This window comes from Mus musculus, chromosome 16, assembly GCF_000001635.26.
Source record: "Mus musculus strain C57BL/6J chromosome 16, GRCm38.p6 C57BL/6J".
NCBI classification, from domain to species: Eukaryota; Metazoa; Chordata; class Mammalia; order Rodentia; family Muridae; genus Mus; species Mus musculus.
The window spans coordinates 94594122-94614359 of NC_000082.6; the positions used below are offsets into that span (position 1 = coordinate 94594122).

The 20238-nt window shown below is 41.1% G+C and overlaps 1 protein-coding gene across 8 annotated transcripts in view; it reads left to right on the top strand.

Moving 5' to 3' along the window:
* The window catches only part of Dyrk1a (dual-specificity tyrosine-(Y)-phosphorylation regulated kinase 1a), a 125573-nt gene that overhangs the window by 24175 nt on the left and 81160 nt on the right, over positions 1 to 20238 (top strand). For 5 of the 8 annotated variants that reach the window (XM_011246094.3, NM_007890.2, XM_011246096.3 and 2 more), the window contains one exon: positions 17298 to 17383. The exons of 2 other annotated variants lie outside the window; for them this stretch is intronic. In XM_011246094.3, coding sequence (XP_011244396.1) covers positions 17374 to 17383 — 10 coding nt within the window. In that variant the 5' untranslated portion in view covers positions 17298 to 17373. Of the gene's footprint in view, positions 1 to 12078; positions 12362 to 17297; positions 17384 to 20238 lie in introns of those variants that run through there. One more of the 8 variants, XM_011246095.3, reaches the window with a different exon arrangement.

A 20238-nucleotide genomic window follows, 5' to 3' on the forward strand; every position in this document is an offset into this window, starting at 1 on the left:
AAAGCCCCTATGTTTAGGTAGGCACTGTGATACTGGCCTTGACCCTAGAACTCTAGAGGTAGAAGTAGGATTTCTGTGAGTTGGGGACCAATGTGCTTCATGTGGTGAGTTGTAGGCCAGCCGAGGGTACATAGTGAGACCCTGTCTCAAAACAAGAAACTTTTAAATACTACTACCACCAACAAAAATCGTGTTTTCCTCTAAATTTCTTAACTTCATTTTGTCCTTTTCTTTGAGTATGTAAAATACCTGCCCTAAATCTGCTAGATCTGCAGTGGGTCAGCTGACTCCGATCTTCTGTCCAGTTGATCCCCATTCCATTGACATTTTTTCGACTCCATTTTTTAAATATTACATTTAATTTTTTCCAAGCAATATATTTTGATCATATTTTTTCCCTCTCTAATGTTCTTCCAGATTCTCTCTACCTTTCAGTCAACAAACAAGCACACAGAGAGCAGTAGAGTCTGCCGGCTCTGTCAGTGGCTGCTGAGCAGGAGGCCTGCTCTGTAGTGCGCTTGATACAGCCAGGATCACCCTACTGGAGAAAACCGAGTTTCTTCTCTCACTTACAAGGAGCTTCTTGGTTAGAGGTGGAACTTTGTGCACACTTCCTCTCTTGCTGGGATTTTTGTCTGGATGGTATTTGTTTAGGTCTTATGTATGTTAACACAGTCTCAATGAATTCAGACGGGTATCAAGTCCTGTTTGGAAAGGCCCTGTCTTTGGGCTTATCCACCACCTCTGGCTCTTACAGTATTTCTACCTTCTCATCTGCTTAGTTCCTCTTTGAGGAAACAGCTTCGAGGGGAAGAGTTTTATATAGACACCCATTTAGGGCTGAATGCTTCAATGTCTCTGTCTACACATCGGTATCTGGGTTAATTAAGATTTCCTGCAATAAGTTGTTTCTCTGATGAGGGCTAAACAATGCAGCAACAATGGGTATAGCAATGTTACTAGGAATAGTTTTATTGCTAGGTTCACTTAGTAGAATAAGTATTATATTTTCCCCTAGGAAATAGAAGTCTGTCTATTCTCACGTTCTTGGCCTCATTAACAGTGTCATGTCTGTTTCATCTCATGGAATGGGCCTTAAATTCAATCAGAAAGTGGTTGGTTGCTCCTGTAACATTGACTACTGTTATTGCACCTGGGTATCCTGCAGGCAGCTTGCCGTGGTTGGGTGCAGGGCATGTACCTGGATGAGAGACATGGCTACTTTTCTCTTCCAGCGGTGTGTGTAGCAGCGCCTTCCAGCAGTATTGATGGTTGTTAGAAGGAAGGCCTGAAGAAGCTTCTAGGTGGGCACCAGCTTGGCTTCATGATGTCTTCCAGTAAGGCTTTACTCTCGTGTTGTGGACACTAACCAATTGTGTTGGCAGCAGCCTGTAATGTTTGCAGTGAGTTAACAAGATAACAACACATACCTGGTAGTAAGGTAGCATATGATGTCTAGTTGGGCCTCTGCCTTTCCCTGTTAAATGGTAACTCTATTTAAATTCTTTCTTATATATTTTAGGAAGCTTCTAGAATAGTAGGTTTTTATATAGCTCCCCCCCCCCCCCCGGGTGTCTCTGTGTAGTCCTAGTTGTCCTGGAACTTACTTTGTAGACCAGTCTGGCCTCATCGAACTCAGAAATCTGCCTGTCTCTGCTTCCCAAGTGCTGGGATTTTTTGGTTTTTCGAGACAGGGTTTCTCTGTGTAGCTTTGGCTGTCCTGGGACTTGCTTTGTAGACCAGGCTGGCCTAGAACTCTCCTCCCCATTTAGTCTCTGTTCTACTTTGCCTCTTTTGTGACATGATGCTGTAATCTCCCCTTCCTTGGAAGATATCCTTCTCCTCCTCCCTGGTCCCTCACCAGTTAACTGCCCTTTGTGGATGTTCTAAGCAAAACATATACACATAACGATAAAAACTTAAAGCTAACATCTGCATATAAGAGAAAACATGTAGTGTTTGTCTTTGTGGGTTTGGGCTACTCACTCAGGGTCTCCATCTATCAGGTTTCCTAATAGCTAAGCAATAACTCCATTGTGTCCATGTACCATTGATTTGTTCTTCATATATCAGTTGATGGACATCTAGGTTGTTTTCCATTTCTGCCTGTTAGGACTAGAGTAGAAGTAAGCGTGGATGAGCAAGTGCTCTCTCTGTAGTGGGTACAGTCTTCTTAGTACATGCCCAAGAGTAGGTGAGCTGGATTTTGTGGCAGATCTTTCATCTTTTCGAGGAACTACCACACTAATTTTCATAGTGCTGTAGCAGTTTGCATTCTACCAGCAATGAATAAGTGTTCCTCTTTTGTCACACTCTTGCCAGCATCTGCTGTCATTTTTAAAATGAATCTTGGTTATTCTGACTAGGGTAAGATGATATCTCAAAGTAGATTTAATTTGCATTTCCCTGTGGCTAAGGATGTTGAACATTTCTTAGATATTTCTTAACCATTTGTATTTGATCTCAATTCTATACTCTATGTTTAACCAGGTAATTTTTAATTTTTTTAATGTTCAGGGTTTTTCTTCTTCTTTGCCTAGTCTAGATACTGTGTGTCAGATGTATAATGGTAAAGGTTCTTCTGTTGTATGTTGATGCAGAGGAGTTCCTTGTAAGCAGATGCTCGGTCTCTGGCTATCAGAAGAGAAGAGCTTTGCTCTCACTGTGATTCCATCTGCAGAGTATGACAGTCAAGGGCAGGACGTAGGCTCAGCTCAAGAGCCTTTCCTGCCTCAGCTTAAAGACTTTTCTTCAACATGTAGTTGTGCTGACTGTGTCATGTACTAGGCACATTAGCAAGATCCCATAAGTATAGTGCTTTATTGTGTACAAACTTTAGTTTCAAGCATAAAGTTATAAACAAAGTCCTCTTTAGGCTATGTTTATAAAGAACATTAAAATTGTAAATGTTATCTTTAGACTTTGGTCCCTCTAAAATCTGGAAGTCTGAATCACTTCTGGTTGTAAGCATTTTGGAGCAGGGATATTGGCCCTGTCCATCTTTAGTGACAGAGGCCTCAGCCAGGCTGGTTTGGGTCAGTCCAGTCAATTGCTCAACGCTGCTCACCTACTGCTAGAATCTGGCCAGAGAAATGTGCTGGGGCTTGAGTCCTGCAGAGGAGGCCCACCATCATGAGACAGCCCCTCACTGATCCCTTACAGCATCGCACATCTTAGCTTGACCCCTAGAGAACATGGGCCCTGTCTGCCTTTTTGTATGTTGTGAGTGATTATTTGGAGACACAGAGTTGCTGTTGTGCTTATTGACCTAGCTTAGCATTTCAAGATTCCCACCACTCATTGTTCAGGTTTTGAATTTTCTTACAAATTTTTCTGTGTAGATCTAAAAGTGAAAATTATGTCTTAGGAAGTTTTGAAGACTGTAAGCTTGGGTCCTACCTGTTAAGTTTTGGAACACTTACATCTGTCAGACTTTCTTTGACAGATCTAAAAACGTTTCTCCCCTGTATTTGTCAGTCTATGCCAGCAGTTCTCCGTCTGTGGGTGTGGGGGCACCTTTCACAGGTGACCCTTTCACAGGGGTCACATTGGATATTTACATTAGGATTCATAACATTAGCAAAATCATAGTTATGAAGTAGTAACAAAAATAATTGTATGGTTGGGGCTCATTACAACAGGAGGAACTGTACAAAGGGGCCAAGCATCAGGAAGTGTGAGAACAGCTGCTCTGTGTTTTTAGCCTTATCTTCAGCATGGTTTGCCATCATTTATTAGAGCCGTCCCTGCCCCTGTGTGTTTTTTTTCCACTTTGTAGTCTAAAGTCTGTGAGGGACTGTAGTGACAGTAACAGTGTAGAGTACTGTCTCTGTGCTTGCCTTGCTGGCTGAGGGACTGAATGACCACTTTGAAACTTTATCTTGTCATGGCATGGCTGGTTTATAAGGATGCTGTTTGTGTGTTCTCTTATGTGATGGTGTTCCTCTGGGGTCAGTAGTGTACATGTAGTTGGGCTGTTGAAGTGTGTACCCATGAGTGTGTAGCTGGGTCCCATCAGTTCTCCCTTCTGCCGGGCTATTCCCCAGTCCCATTGGTTTGATCAGAAGTTCTGCTGTCACTTTTGTCCATGCCCGTTTGAATGTGTCTTATTGGGCGGATCGCTGAAGCAAAGTAGCAATGTAGCGTGGGCCTGGTTGTACTTGGATGGGAGAAAACCTGTTAAATACAGGTTTTGGCTGTTACCTTTTTGGTAAGGGCTCGTGTTCTAGTGTTACATACTTAGGTGAAGCAGTGTCGTGTGAATATTCAGTCACAATGATGATGTGAGATGCCTTGATTTTACCATTGGTTTCATAACCCTCTTCAGTGTTTGTATTTCTTCTTATGTTTGTATACTCATAATTAAGGGATACAGCTTTGCTACATCTGTTTCTAGTGAAGGATTGATTCATGTGCTCCCCCCACCCTCTCCCTCTCTCTTTCTCTTGAAACAGAGTCCCTCTTCATAGCCTTGGCTCTCTTGAAACTCACTGCATAGACCAGGCTGGCATTGAACTAAAAAAGAGCCAACTGCCTCTGCCTCCCGAATGCTGAGGTTAAAGACTTATGCCATTATGTCCAGCAAAGGATTAATTTGAATATCAGAATTAACCCTTTAACTTTAAATCTGACAACTCAGTATTATTGTATAATTAATCTGCATTAAATAGGTGCTATTCTGTGTTGAGAAAGTATGGAGATAGGAATCAATGTGACTTTGTTTAAGGAAAACAGAGTTTAGGGGACTGGAAATGTAGCTCATTTGGGAGTGTGCTAGCCTAACATTCTCAAAACTCTGGGTTGGATCCTAGGGCTGAAAAAACCAGGTGTGGTATATATCTGTAATCTCTGTTATTATATGATTAATCTGTAAACTCAGGACGGGTGAGGCAAGAGAGGTTTCAAAACAGGTCATCCTCCTCTCACAGGTTCAAGGCTAGCCTGGGCTATTTATTATATGAGGCGGTCTGAAAACAAACAACAGAAGGGCTTGGGAGAATTGTTGGGACCTGCTGTGTCCTGCACTAAGACTGGTGACAGCCACCAGCAGCACTAGTGACATTTTGTCTGTAGGTAAACTGAGTCATAGAGTGTTCTGAAGTGATCCTGAGTTGCCTGACATATCTGAAAGGGAAAGGTTACTCTTAACTTCCTCAACTTTGACATTCAAAAAAAATTTTTTTTTAACACAATGGATGCTTTTTAAAAAGTTACAGAAATTAAAGCTTTAGGTAAATTTTTGTTAGTGACTTAAAATAATATCTCATGGAAAATAATTTGCTAAGGAGTTTTTGCCAGAGAGGAACAAGCACCTGCTCCCTGCAGGGGTTTTGTTGAGTTGGATGTTGGTGAGCTCTTCATGCAGTGTCCCGACGACATTTACACTTCTCTTAGCTGGCTGCTTTTACAGTCTAGTCGCTTCCTTGTTTTTGTGCTTTGAGGACTGTTGTACTCTCACAGCTTACATATTCTTTGTTTCCATCTGTGTGTGTGTGTGAGTGTGCAAGTGTGCAAGTGTGTAGGTGCACATGCATGTAACTGAGCTCTTTTCTGGAAGGTTGAGGAAAACTTACAGGAGCACAGTCTCCTCCCATCACGTGAGTTTCTGGGTTCCAACCCAGAGTACCAGCCTTGGCAGCAAGCAGTTTCATCTAATGAACCATCTTGTCAGCCCTAAAATATGTTTTAGAAAAGATAGTTGCTACTTAAAGGAAATTATTCCCATGCTTTATCTGAGTGCTAGCTGTTTATATAGAGGGATAATCAGAACAATTAGTCTCTACAGAGGCACTAGGTTTTGTGCTGTTTGTATTGGACTGAGTTACAGGACTAAGACACAGCAGACTCGACTCACTCATTGTGTATTAAAAGGGACCAACTTACTTGTGTCTGCAGAGCAAACCCATGTAGATGGCTTTGGAGATGAGTGGGTTAATAACTATGGCGTCCACGTTGTTCTAGTCAGTCAGCAGTGGTTGCTGAGGCTGAACTTCTGGGAGGTGAGGTGCACAGGACCTTTGTGCTGTCAGTGCCTTAGATGCTGTGCGTACAATTAGCTCAGATAAAGGTTGTAGGTCACTGTATCTGTGCGGTGCACTGTCTTTAGGAATGTGGTGGACACCCTGAGGGGAAAGTGCTAGTGTGTGTGTGCTTGAGTGGTTGTGGCAGGAAGGAGTGGACAAGGAAGATTTATGAAATAGTCAGCAAAAAAGAGGTGTTTATGGGAAGGATGGTTGGATGTTGGTCCATTTAACTTAGTTGTAGTAGAAGATAAGACTGAAAAAGGAAAAGGTAAAAGTAATTAAACTGAAGCACACAGTTCATTCTTGAAGGACAGTGCTGTGAATTGTTGTGAACTGTGCAGTTGAGTTTAACAATAAAATGCTTGGTGGCGACCAGAAGAGCTTAGATTTGATTCAAAGCAAAGCCAAACCACAAACACCAGAGGAGTTAGGTGTGTGCCCTTTTTGATCTACAGTTTTCCTCTTTAGGTCATACGACTGTAAGAACATAATTATTTCATGGTATTTAACATAGAGTATATGTACCACAATCTGCCATAATTTCTTTGTGGTAAGCACTTATATTCTAAATTTTTATTTTGATTGGTGAGGTTTTGCATATAAAGTGCATATTTTCTATGGTGAAATGAGTTTCTAAAAGTAAATTGAGCCAGGCAGTGGTGGTCCCAGAGTTTAAGAACAGCTGGGGTTACACAGAGAAAACCTGTCTTGAAAAGTAATAAACAGATAAGCAAAAGGAGTAGATTGCAGTTAGAACACAGGTGGGCTAGGGAATGGCTCAGTTGGCCAAGTGCTTGTCACCGTGTGAGCAGGAATACCTGAGGTTGTCTGTCCTTCTGCACCTGTTTAAAATCTGAGTCTGACAAGTGCACACTTGTGATAGCAGTGCTGGGGAGGTGGAGACAGAAGGAGCCATCTAGCTGAATTAGTTAGCTCCAGAGAGAGAGTGGGGTAGGGGAGGGAGGGAGGAGGTGGGGGAGGGGAGGTCCTTTCTCAAAAAGTAAAGAGGAGGCTGACCCAAGTCTGATCCCCAGTATACATTCACATCAATACACACGTGCATAAATACAAATAAACCTAAAGAGAGTGTGACACATTTGCATGCAACTGCACATGCCCTGGTGCGGTACACACATGCACTGGCGCACACATGCACTGGCGCACACATACACCATGCACACAGAGAACAAAAGTGGGTCAGTGCTGCACCCAAGGACTCCAGTGAAGTTCTTTTTTCACTTACTTGTGTACACTCTGTGCACTTTAGGGATCATAAGTTAGAACAAAACATGAGATTTGAGCAGAGAATTAACTGAGATTTAACAAGAATGATGGCGGTATTAATGTTCACTTGGAGATGAAGCTGAAGAATAGTCTGTCTCTAAAGAGGTTTGGTTGGCTGGGCATAGCTTAAAAAAAAAAAACCCAAACAAGAAATGCAGGCAGCTTGAATTTAAATTGGTGCAGAGGAGTTGGGGAGGTGATTTATGACTCAGGCTTGGGGGTTGGTAGGATAGTTTGTCATGAATTATTCTCTGAAATGGGTAAATTCCTAGTGCCTGTAGGATATTTGTCTGCTAAGGAGAGGGAGTGATGGTTATGACATCACGGAAAGCCCTTCCCCCACTTCCTCCGTCCTTCCTGCCTGCCTCATGTGTTTTTTGTCAGCTGGTTTCGTGTGGAGCCTGGAGAACAGTCACCCTGTGCTGAAGGACATCTCAGAACAAGGAAGCAAACACCACTTTACAAGGAGAGGGCGTCACGCTGGGGAGCAGTGTCTGTGTTGCAGGACTGAACCAGCTCGCTCAAGTTTGAATATTTAGATTAATTGAAGCTGGAGGAATTTGAAGCATGGACTTGTGATATTCAACTAGTGCGTGCGTGTGTGTGTGTGTGTGTGTGTGTGTGTGTATTGTGACAGTACCAGCTCATTCCCACAATTTTCCCATTGATAGTAAAATTACAGGTAAAAGCATTTAAAGTATAAGATTTTGTTTTGTCAGAAAAATTCAAAAAAGTTTTTTGAAAACTGAGAGGACAAAGACAATTTTATGCCATCCTCTCTTTGGAGGCAACTGTGTTTGTGTATATTATGCTGGTTCCTGTATAGCAAAATTCAAGTCCCACTACCTCCCCAACCCCCCAGCAGAACAGCATTTTGATTGTTATTCCACTGTTCCAGTCTGTTCACAGAATGGCAGTGGGAGACCAAGTAGTACTTTGCACATTGCAGATGTCATTTTGCTGAGTTATACAACAGTCACTGGAACCTACTGATAGATAATGCTTAATCAGGCCAGAAGGTAGTGTGTCTGTAACTGCATGCAGAGGAGATTCGAACACCAGCACAGGAGCTAATATATTCTTACCCATGAGGTGTGATGTCTGTCAGCTGTAGAAGGTTAAATCTGTATTGGAGATCATTTGTTGCTGAAGATACATGTAGTATCATGCTTGACAACCGGGGAAAACAGGATGGGTTAGAGTTAGGCTTAGTGGCATATTCTTGTAATCAGAACACTTGGGAGGCTGAGACGGGAGAACTGCCACAAGTTTGGGCTAGCCTGTGTTACACAGTGTATTTGAGGTCAGCAGCTCCTTGTCTCCCAAACCAAACACACACACCGAGAAAGTAGAGAAGTAGTCAGTGGCTGGTGAGGTGGTGCGATCACTGCAGTGCTGGGAACAGAGGTGCAGACTTCTCACATGGAATGTGGACACAGTGAGCTGGGGGAGTGGGAAGGACTCGCCCAGCAGCTTGCAGACTGATACTAAGTAAAAAGTTAAGCAGGAAACAGAATCCAAGTCCTCCTTTTGGCAGGGAGTCTTACAGTGAATGAATGGAGGGAGGGGAGAGTTCAGGGAAGCTCCCACCCTTGTTCAGACTAAAAGTGGAGGAGAGGCAGAATAGCGAGGGGCTCAGGGACACAGTAGTAGGTATTACAAAAGCACACACACAGAAAGTTCTTTAATCATGTTTAAGGCAGTGGGGCAGTTAGTTAGATCTGCAGCCTCTGCTCCAGGAGTCCCAGGACTAAGCTGTTAAGTGAGTGATGACCAGGAGTAGAGAGATGAGCTCCAGGCAGCATCACACTGGAAATGAGTGGCCAGTAATCCAAAGTTTGTCTTTGGCCCACTACAAAGAGCTTTAGATTTGAATAGAGGGGGGGCTGGGGCAGTAGGTAGGAGGTGTGCATATTTAAGTGGTCTTGGTGGAAGAGTGACTCACTTGATAATTACCTCATCTGCTATAGAAGGTTGTCCATCCTCAGGGGTGAGTTCGCTCTCCTGGGGATGGAGGGTTGGGATGCTGCACTTTTCTTGGGATCCAGGATAACACAATCGGAAGCATTCCCTATATTCCTCAGTTGCTCTTGCCTCTTCCTCCCCCTTTGAAGGAATGAGATAGGTGAGGCATCCCCAGCTCTGACTCTGAGTTATTATTAATGTGTCTACATGCACAGCTGATTAGATGACTCAGAATAAAGGAGACAGCTGTAAGACAAAGGCAGAGAGATACATAGTCACCTTGTAGAGCCAGGTGGGGACTCAGTCCTATTTAACAGAAGGAACTTCCAAAGTGCCTGTTACAGTAGCATTTCTCTGTAAAAGTTTTGTGTGGGAAGTAAATTACACTCTCGGTAATGGTTTGTTAGCAGTGTAAGTGGCAAACAACTGTGTTTTTGTTATTTCTGGACCTTGTTGTTTTTTCTCCATTTCTTCAATCCTAAAATAATTAAAAGCAATGGTTTATTAAAATTATACACAATTACATGTGTATAAAAGTATATAGCTAACTAAGCATATGTATACATGCATACTCTGATATAAATTGTATGTAACTTTTATATAAAATATATGTGAAGTGTTGTACTTTTAGACCTCTTTATTTAGGAAAACCAGTGCAATCAGAACGGTAGAGAGGGGCCGGTCTTTATGCCTGTCTCAGAAATTGGGTTTCAGAAAAGCTTTCAGGTTACTTACTGAGTGAATATGTTCTTTCTAATGCTTTATGCCTGATAGGCAGCGCTTTGTTTAGGGCATAGACACAAGTGGTTACCCTAGGTGCTCCGATTAGGGAGAGAAATCTAACAATATATTGTGTGAAATCCTCAGTCTGAACCGTGTTTGAATACAGACCACTGCAGGCCGCCTGCCACCTCCTAAGTTTCCAGATCTAGAATCTGAGAGAAAATGTGAGCGCATAGTTTGTAGGTGGTGTCTGTAGATGAGCAAGCCATTGGAAGGGGCTTACAATTCTTAGCCCTGTGTGTTATGCTCATATCACCATTAATTCCTGTTAGCAGATCAGTAGAGGGAGGTACCAAGTTTCAGAATTTTATAGTAGTGAAAAAATGGAAACCACCCACACAGTGTTCAGTGGGTGCTTGCTACAGTGCACTCAGGTCTGTTCAGGGGAGCACTGTCAGCCTGTTGATACCATGCAAGTGCAGTCTGTAAACTTTTCAAGTTCACCTTTACCTTTTGAGTGTTTGAGTCTGTCTGTGTTTGTGTTGTGTATTTGCCATGTGTGCCTGGTGCCTGTGGAAACCAGAAGAGGGTGTCAGATGCCCTGAGTCGGTGCTGGGGACTAAACCTAGGGCCTTTGCAGGAGGAGCTGGCGTGTAGTCTTTACTGCTGGGGCATTTCTCCAGCTCTGTAAGGAAAATTCTGATGTAAAGTTATACAAGTTTTCCAAAAGAATCAAAAATTGCACGACCACTGTAGACAGTCAAACTTTATGTGAGTTTTAGTTTCCTTTTTGTATTTAATACCTTTTTAAATCCAAGTAATTTTAAAAGTTATTATTATTTTATATAAAATGGTAGAAACATTGGGAGTTTTAAATTTCAAATAGAGGGTAGACTCATTTTTAAGTAGTTTTACAGTGTAATTATGCTTGGTGGGGTTAGTCTTGATGACAGGGCTGGCTTTTGAGGACTCTAGTTGGGATGAGAATAGGCTATTGCAGGTCAGAAGAGGCAAGCAGTGAGTCTGAGGAATGAGAGCCATGGCCAGGGTGGAAGGCCTCGCTCGCTCTCAGGCTGAAGGCTGCCGAGGAGATTATGGAATGTGCCGGAAGGGATAGGACAGAGTCCTGGGAGATAAGAACTTTGGTTTGAGATACTGGGCTGGTGATGACCTCCATTAACCCAGGTGGAGAATACCGGAGGAGATGGGTTTCTTCCCTGTCCTCCCTTGTTTTTGAGAAAGGCAAGTGATGGGAAATTGTAAACTCAGTTTAATATGGGGGCAAGAGTAGTGGTTTTGAGTATGAAACTTATTATCGTTTCCATGCTTGTATTTGACTTGGGGTGACTTACTTTTTTTTGGGCCTTAGTTTTCTCATGTGTAACAATAGACATGATAATGTGATTTATGTAACTAATTAGTAGAGGCTAAGAGACTTAAAAAGATGCTTCATGCAGTGAGTTATAACAGGGAAATTTTAGTTCACTGGGTCATTGAGAATCTTGATCTCTGGAGAGATATGAGTTGGAAGAGACTAAGGACTTAGACCCAGGACTTCTATATGTGCTCATGGCAGAGTGTTTCCCTGGCATCTTTTTATATACTTCGGAATCTGTGTTCTGATGTGGTTACTGAGGCAACCTCACACTTCTCTCCTTACATACACTTTAGTTGCTTCCCGTGGCTAGTCCCCATTCTAGGGTGTGAGTGTACCCATGCTTAGAGCACTTGGGGATTGTCTGGTTGTCATTGGCTTCTTAACCCCTCCCCATCTTTCTCATTTGATGGAATTTTTTTCTTTCTTTCTTTCTTTTCTTTTTTTGATAGAGGGAATATGTAGCAATCTGTTAAATGTTTGAATCAGAAATTTCTTAATTTGGGATAGTTAGCATTCCATTTGCCTAAGGTTTTTTTTTTGCATACTAATTTTGTTTGTTTGTTTGTTTGTTTTGAGACTGGGTTTCTCTGTGTATCCCTGGCCTGGAACTCACTCTGTAGATAGGCTGGCCTTGAACTCAGAAATCCGCCTGCCTCTGCCTCCCAAGTGCTGGGATTAAAGACATGTGCCACCACTGTCCAGCATACTAATTTATTACTTAGGTCTTTTGTTCTTCCATGTTGGAGATACATTCTTGTATCTTTGTAATTTTCTCAGTCAATTTATGACTTCCGGGAACCATCCTGAGGTGTAGAGAACTTTAGTATCTGACTGGAGTTCATAATTAATTAGTGGGTGGGGCCTTTGACCTGTTAGTCTCCTGACCCTGACTTTCCACACCTATGAAGAAAGGGAGGCTGCTTCCTTGTAGGGCTGCTACAGGATTAAATATGTCAGCATTTACCAAGTGTGTGAGCTGAGTGGTGGGGTGAGTAGTGTGTGTCAGAATGGGCTTTTCCTTGCACCTTACTAATAATGTTGGCATGGCAGCACATGCTACAGTTTTTGCAGTTTTGTTTTTTTAAAAAAGGCTGTGATTGTTTTCTGGAGGTTTTGATAAATGTTCTTGTTTTTTGGGGATTTTACTTGAAGTCTCCTGTTGGTGTAATTGCTTTTCCTATAATACCACTTGATCATCTTATTGGGAATTAGAGAAATGGATTATTTTCTCTTCTGTGATTAGTATCAGAACAATGAAATTTTTTCTTTTTCTTCTTAATCACTCACCTACTGTGATTTTGGAAAATTTACTTGTAAAATGACATGGAAAAGACTATTTTCTTCTGCCACTTCTTTTATCTGTCATGTAACTGAGCACAGAGTTACTAGCCACACTGTCATTTTTAGATAATTATAGCTTTAGTTTATGAATTTTTTGATATTTTTTTTCTTACGTGTATTAATTTTTACATGTATGAGTGTTCTGCATATATGTTTATATGCCACGTTTTGCTTGGAGCTGTTGGAAGTTAGCAGAGGCAGTCAGATCACCTGGATTACAGATGGCTGTGAGTCTCAGCTTAGGTGCTGGGAACTGAACCCAGATTCTCTGAAAGAAAAAGTGTGCTTAGCTGCTTAAGCATCTCTCTGGCCCCTACTTGTAGGTGTTCTATATTTAACTGGTTTTGCTTGTTTTCAGTTGGTGTCTTTTGAGCCACCTGAATTGTCCTTTTGAATTCCATGGTGCATCATATTTTTTCATATAGACAAAAATTATTTATGAAGTATATATAAAGCACAGGTACAATTAGAGAACAATAGGAAACTGTATATTTGCACTCAGTTTAATAAAATGGTACCTAATTAATCTTTGAAGCTCCTTGTCTCACTGTCTGCTTTTGTTGTTATGACCAGGCCTTATTGTAAAGCTCCAGGTAGCCTGGAATTCATAGAGAGCTACTTGCTGTTCCTTCTGTGTGCTGGGCTTAGGGTGTCCACCATCTGCCTTTTGTAGCAGGTTCCCATTGCCTAGCACTGAGTTAGAGACACTTTGTAGCTTGGTGTGATTACAAGCCGTTGTGACATTAGTGAAAGCTTTATCCCTGAGTTTGAGTACATTGGCCCCACCAGAGCATGCACTCACTTCTCCTTGCAGTCACAGTCTTGCCATGCTGGCCAGGGCTGCCTTTGTAAACACTAGCAAGTGGGCTCTGTTTACTAGTCTCCCTCTACACACCATGTGCTCCTCAGCCTGTTGACATTCTGAAGATAAGTTATAGGTTAATTTTAATCTACTTATTTCTCAGACAACTAAAAAACAGTTTGCAAGTTTAGCCTTAGAAAAGCACTTAAGTTTAGTTCTTGAATTGTTCATAGACTATTAATAGCCTTTGGCAGAATGTGAGCTAAAATATGCTGAAAGATTTTGAGACCCAGGAGAGGTTCCTTCTGTAGGATCATACATGGTTTTCATTAGTGCCTACTGTTACCCTCCACAGTCTGTGAGTGATTCCATTTATGAGGGAAATGAACAAATTGACTATATATGTTTTTCAGAAATTAAAAAAATATGGCTGTCTAATGTTGTAAGGCTCTTCACAAAGACAATCATATCCAAAGCAAGCCTGCAGGAGCAGCCCATTGCTGCTTGGAACACTCTGTTTGCAGTGAAGTCTTAGGCTACAGATTCTTAGCTCTTTCTTTCTTCCTTCCTTTCTTTCTTTCTTCCTTCCTTCCTTCCTTCCTTCCTTCCTTCCTTCCTTCCTTCCTTTCTTTCTTTCTTTCTTTCTTTCTTTCTTTCTTTCTTTCTTTCTTTCCTTCCTTCCTTCCTTCCTTCCTTCCTTCCTTCCTTCCTTCCTTCCTTCCTTCCTTCTTTCTTTCTTTCTTTCTTTCTTTCTTTCAAGATTTATTTATTTATTTTATGTATGTGAGTACATTATAGCTGTCATCAGCCACACCAGAAGAGGGCATCGATCCCATTACAGATGGTTGTGAGCCACTTTGTGGTTGCTGGGAATTGAACTCAGGACCTCTGGAAGAGCACTGAGTGAGTGCTCTTAACCAGCTGAGCCATCTCCAGCCCAACTTTTCCTTTTTTAGTGAACTCTACTGACGCCGTTGGGAGGGGTTATTAGACAGTTTGTTTAAAGTAACACAGGGTCTAGATTTCTAGTGCTAACTGTGCTGCTAACCTCAGTGTGTGATGGTTAGGTAGTACATAACCCAGGAGCATGTTGTGTGTCTTGTAGACACGTGTTATCCTTTGCTGAGGGCTGCTTTTCACGAGTAGTGATGAATGCATGGTGCTTCTAAAAGGTGTCAAAATTTTATTTTACCTTTCATTATTTAAATCAGCACTGAGTATTTTAATAAAAAGAATACTGGAGGCTGGAAAGATGACTCAGCAGTTAAGAGCACTTGATGGATGTTCTTACAGAGGATCCAGGTTCAATTCCCAGCACCCATATAGTAGCTCACAACTTGCTGTATGTAACCTCTTCTGGCCTCCCGGCACAAGACATGCACATGATGCACAGATACACATGCAGGCAACACACACACACATCAAACATTAAAAAAGTAAGAAAATCAAAAGAATACTGAGAGCTTGTTTGATCCAGTCTTTTGAGGACTTTGCTGTCACCTGTTTAGTTGAGACCATTCAGTTTGTAAGTAGCAGTATGAATGTTACAGGCAAATAGTATGAAGCAGAGATGAATACAGCTGTTTCTATGGCTCAGAGCTAGAGACTGAATTGATACTTTGTCTGTAGTTCTTAGTATCCATGCCAGGAGACAGACATTACTGAAGCAAAGATGGCATGAAGTAAACAGACGTACCTAATGGCACTGGTTCCGTTGTTTTAAAAGCAAAACTGTCATGATGGTTCCTTTATTGCTCATGGACTCGCCTCTTCATGCACTTGGTGACTCATCCGAAATGGCTGTCCTCTAGCAGGAGGTCAGGAATAGAGGCAGTGACTTCAGAACAGGCAGTTTGCAATTTAAAAATAATCCACAAATTTCAGTCCCTGTCCAAAGCAGATCGCTTACCCGGTAGAGTGAAAGTTACTTCTGTTAGGAGGGCAGAGCTGGAACTCAAACGTTCAGAAGTAGGAGGAATAATTAAAGAACAAAATATTTGGCAATAATAAATAATGGAGATCTCTGATATATATCACTTGCTGAAGGGCTTAGTTTTCTTATTATTTTGTAGCACTATTTGGATTTCTAGTAATAAGCTATAAATAGTAGAGCTCTGTTATAGTCGTTGATGCAGCTGTTTTAGTCTAGATTTGTTTTTGTTTTTGTTTTTGTTTTTTACTTTTTTGGTGGCTTATCTGAAATGGACTACTTTTGGGGTGACTTGAGTATAGAATAAGTTGGAGAAAGGAGATGCTTGGGAGGATGCTGTTATGTAAAGTGTAGGGAATCACAGGGCTTGGAATGCAGACAGTAGAACAGAAGGACAGAAGGACAGAAGAGAGATTGCCTAGATGATTTAGCTTACATAGGTTTTGTCTTTTCTTTCTTACAGTCTGTAATACCCATGACTACCAAGATCTTTGTGTTTGTTGGTTTGTTCCTTTGCAGGTTACTTTCTTTAAAAAGAAACAAAACCAACAAAACCAAAAACTTTTATGTGGTCAAGACCACTGGCTGGTCTTCTAGAGGACTCAGGTTCAATTATATGGCAGCTTCCCACTGTCTGTATCTTAAGTTCCAAGGGATCCGGCACTCTCACACAGACAAAAAGATGCACACAAAATAAAAATAAATCATTAAAGTTTCTTTTTTTTTAAAGATTTATATATTTTACATATATGAGTACACTGTAGCTATCTTCAAACACACCAGAAGGGGGCATCAGGTCTCATTACAGATGGTTGTGAGCCACCATATGGCTGCTGGGAATTGAACTCAGGACCTCTGGAGAAACAGGCAGTGCTCTTAACCACTGAGCCATCTCTCCAGCCCCCATCATTAAAGAATTTACATTGAAAACTTTTTTTAAAGGTTAGTATGTAAGCTCAACTATCTTAGGAATCACCAAGTTTTGCGCCTTCACCCCCCTCCCCACCTGCCTGCCTGCCTATCATCTGTCTGTCTTTCTGTTTATTTATGTATTCATCTATTCATTCATTCATTCATTCATTCATTCATTCAGCTTGACCAACATAAACAACTGCTTTCTTTGGAATGCTCACTGAATTTCATAGTATAGCTTAAAAATAATTTTTTTGAAAGTTACATTATAGCCTATTTGCCTTTGCTTCTCTCTTGTTACTATTCTTCTTGTATTCTTGCTTGCTAGCTGTGAGATTGTCCTCAGTTTTGTATCAGCCATCATGGTGGGCTCAGCAGCCCTGAAGTGGAAGTAATAAACAGGAGGGGCTGTGAGAAAAGTGAGGTGGACCAGTTGGAGAACAAGGGAGGGGTTTATGGTAGTATGTGAAAAATGTCTCTGAACTTTATCTACAAACAGTATGGTATCTTATACGCAGTCTTTCCTACAGGTAATTTTTATTACCTAGGCCTTGATAATCACTGTGAAAAGTGAACTAAAATTCTTATGGTTTGTGCAAATTGTATAAGATCATAAAAAGCAGTTTATTTCCTTAGATAAATTATATAAAACTTGACAGTTTCATGCTTACTTGATGCCTAGAAATGCCTGAAATGTGTATTGGTCATAGGCACATTTTAAAACTTTTTTTCTTTTCCACAATAAATGTCTACATATATTTTCATTTGCTCTAAGTGAATAGAGATTATTTAAATACGTGTAAATGTTAGTAATTTAAATTGACAAATTTGAAATAATTTATCAGTGTTTTGGGGTTGTAGTTATATTAGATACTCCTCAGTTAGGGGAAATTGTCTTACACCATCATATCTTATCGTAATTTGTTTTTCTTCACACAGTGTTATAGTTTTGCCGCTGGACTCTTCCCTCCCTTCCCCCACCCCATCAGGATGATATGAGACTTGAAAGAAGACGATGCATACAGGTGACTCAAGTTTTGAAATACAGTAGAGCTATGGCTGTAAGACAATGTGGGGACCACTGAGAGTGTACCTGGGGGGGACTTCAGATAACATTGAGTGGCGGGAATTACTTAGGCAAGTATGCAGAGGTGGAAGATACTGAAAGTGAATCTGGGTCTCAGTTTCATACTCAGTTTTAATAGTGATGTGAACAGTAAGAGTAATTCCTAGTAGTTGAACTTTTAAAAGCTGGCTCATACTTTTAAAGTTGAAATAATTTGTTTTAAAAATTAATAGCATTTACTCTAGTGGTTAAATATATGTCTCCCTGTATTCCTGTGAGAACGTAACAGATCTTCCATGGGAATGCGTGTTAAGATGATTTCAGCCCGACAAGTAAGAGTGGTTATGGTTAGCACAGCACTGCGTCCGTTGCAGACGTGCTGGCTGTGGAGGTTGTATTTTGTGTTCCTTTTCTCCCTATATTATTGTTAATGTAGTTTCCTGCCTCTTTCATCCCCGTGGCATTTGAGTTTCTTGATGGAAAAGAGTATGGTGTTGTCTGAGGCTTATGTTTCTTACTTCATAGTTAACTAAGGCATCTTATTGGTATTGAGAAGGCAGAGGCCCCTCCATTACCAGGGTGGCTGTGTCTATTAGACTCTAAAAAAGACAGTAGCCAGTGGGTAAGATGTGACAATCATGGTAAATCCGGTAGATGGGAGACATTTTACAAAATGAAGTTATCTTTACTGGTACATGTGAATTTTTATTCCATTGTATTGTAAATTAATATCTGAGAATGATTTTTCACTGGAAGGAAGCCTTGTTTTGGTGTCCGGTATTAATTGGTAGAACTGGTGCTGATTTTTATTTTTTGTGGTCCAATAATTTTCTCTTTTGTTTTAGAATGAAATTTTAGATGTCATTTTTTCATTGACAAAATGTAGTTGAATACAACATTTATAAATTATATGGTGTGGGAAAGCAAGTTAACATGTATTTACATGAGGGACTGTTCATTTTCTCTGAGGTACTTGTCACATGAGCATGCAGACTTCCCACATGTGTTTGCCTAGACACACACACTATTGCCAGTGTTCTGGGGATACATTGTCCCCAGTGGTTGGCTGCTAAATCACCTAGGTACTAACGCTGAGCGCCTCAGCCGTCATCAAGGAAGAATCAACAGGAGTGTTTACAGAAACGCTGCCTTTAGCTTTATAAACTTGGCCTTTTGTTGCATGAAGGGTTTGTCAGCCAGCACTGTTGGTTCCTAGATGGACCCTTGGCTGCAGTCGATAGCACCCGGGCTGTGCCTAGCACACATGGTCTGCTCTGCAGTGGAGGGCAGGAGAGCAGAGTGGCTCTGGTCGTTCCCTAGGTACCTGTGACTTACAGATGGCAGAGGTGTTCTTCCATGAGGTTTTCAGTTTGTAAATAATCAAAGATACAGTGCGTTTCCAAGTTACTGTTTGTCTTAAAAGCTTTATGGTCTCAGTGGAATCAAATAACTGGAGAGTAAATCTTGCTTTAATAAGATACACAATTTACTTGTTGTATTGCGGTACAAGAGAATTCTATGGACTTAGATTTGTGATATAAACCAGTCTTTTGGCTTTTTGGAACTTACTGAGTTATATTGCCTTACAAAAGAAATAACCCAGAAAGCTTTTTATTGTTTTATTGTTTACATTGTTGGTATATTTCTCATTCACAGTTTGAAAACTAATTGTTTTTTGATCAAAAAAATCAACAGCTCCCTGATCAATTAATATGCTCCTTTCCTCTAATATAACACACATGTGCTTATACTTTAGATGATACAACACATATAAGCTTATGAGGAGTTTTTAAATGAAGATTTATGCAGTGTCTACACATATTTGAAAGTGAATTCTGCTTGCCCCTGGCTCATGGACTGGCCTTGTAGTGTTGGTTAAGTGGAATGGTAACTTATTTGCCCATCCCATGGTTTTCATGGCAACTATGTGAGGTGATGGCTGTGTTAATCTTCTTGATTTTTTTTTTCTGTTTTGTAATTACTTTGCTGTTGTATACATACATAACGTATCATGCAGTATACCATAGGTTTGTACACTTGTTTTTTAGTTATATTCCAGTGAGGCTGAGGAGAAAGGAAGAAAGAGACAAGGAAAGAGTTATTGAACACTAAGCCAGTCAAACCTGTGTGTCTCCAGCACAGGTGTGTTCTGGTTGCCTGTGCCATACATGGTAAAGTCAGGCTCCTTTTGTTGTGTTAAATGGAACCAGAACTTGGAATTAAGTAGTCCATTTCTTTTGAAGTTTGGAAGAATACATGTAAAACATTTATTTGGCTAAAACTTGTTTTGAAACAGGTACTGTAATAGGTGTTGTGCCTCTAACTGGGTATGTATTTAGGGTCATATTTCCTTTAGAGCAAAGGGGTATAAGAACATAAGTCATGGAATGGGTGTGTGTCATACATTTTAGCATTTACCCATTGAGTTCAAACCTACAGCAAAAATAGCATGTTCTCAGGCTTCATCCGACAGCTCAGTGCCCATGTTACAAAGATGAGTCTAGGGTCAATGAAGTGTCCCAGTGGGTAAGGCTGACAGTGGGCATGAGTGTAAACTAAATGGATGTTCTCAACGGTTTTTACTTAGTTGTGTGTGCCTCAGTGTGCCTACTGTGGAAGTCAGTTCTCTCTGTCCTCCATATGGGTCCTGAGATTGAATTCAGGACTGCAGGTTCCTTTACCCACTGAATCACCCAGTCCCTCACTTGCAGATGTCTGTTTGGTTTCGGTGTACTCATCCCGACTGCCAGCTTTAGACTCAAGTGACTGCCTCCTGGTTGTCTCTCCTACATAACTCCTTCTTCCCATTCAGAA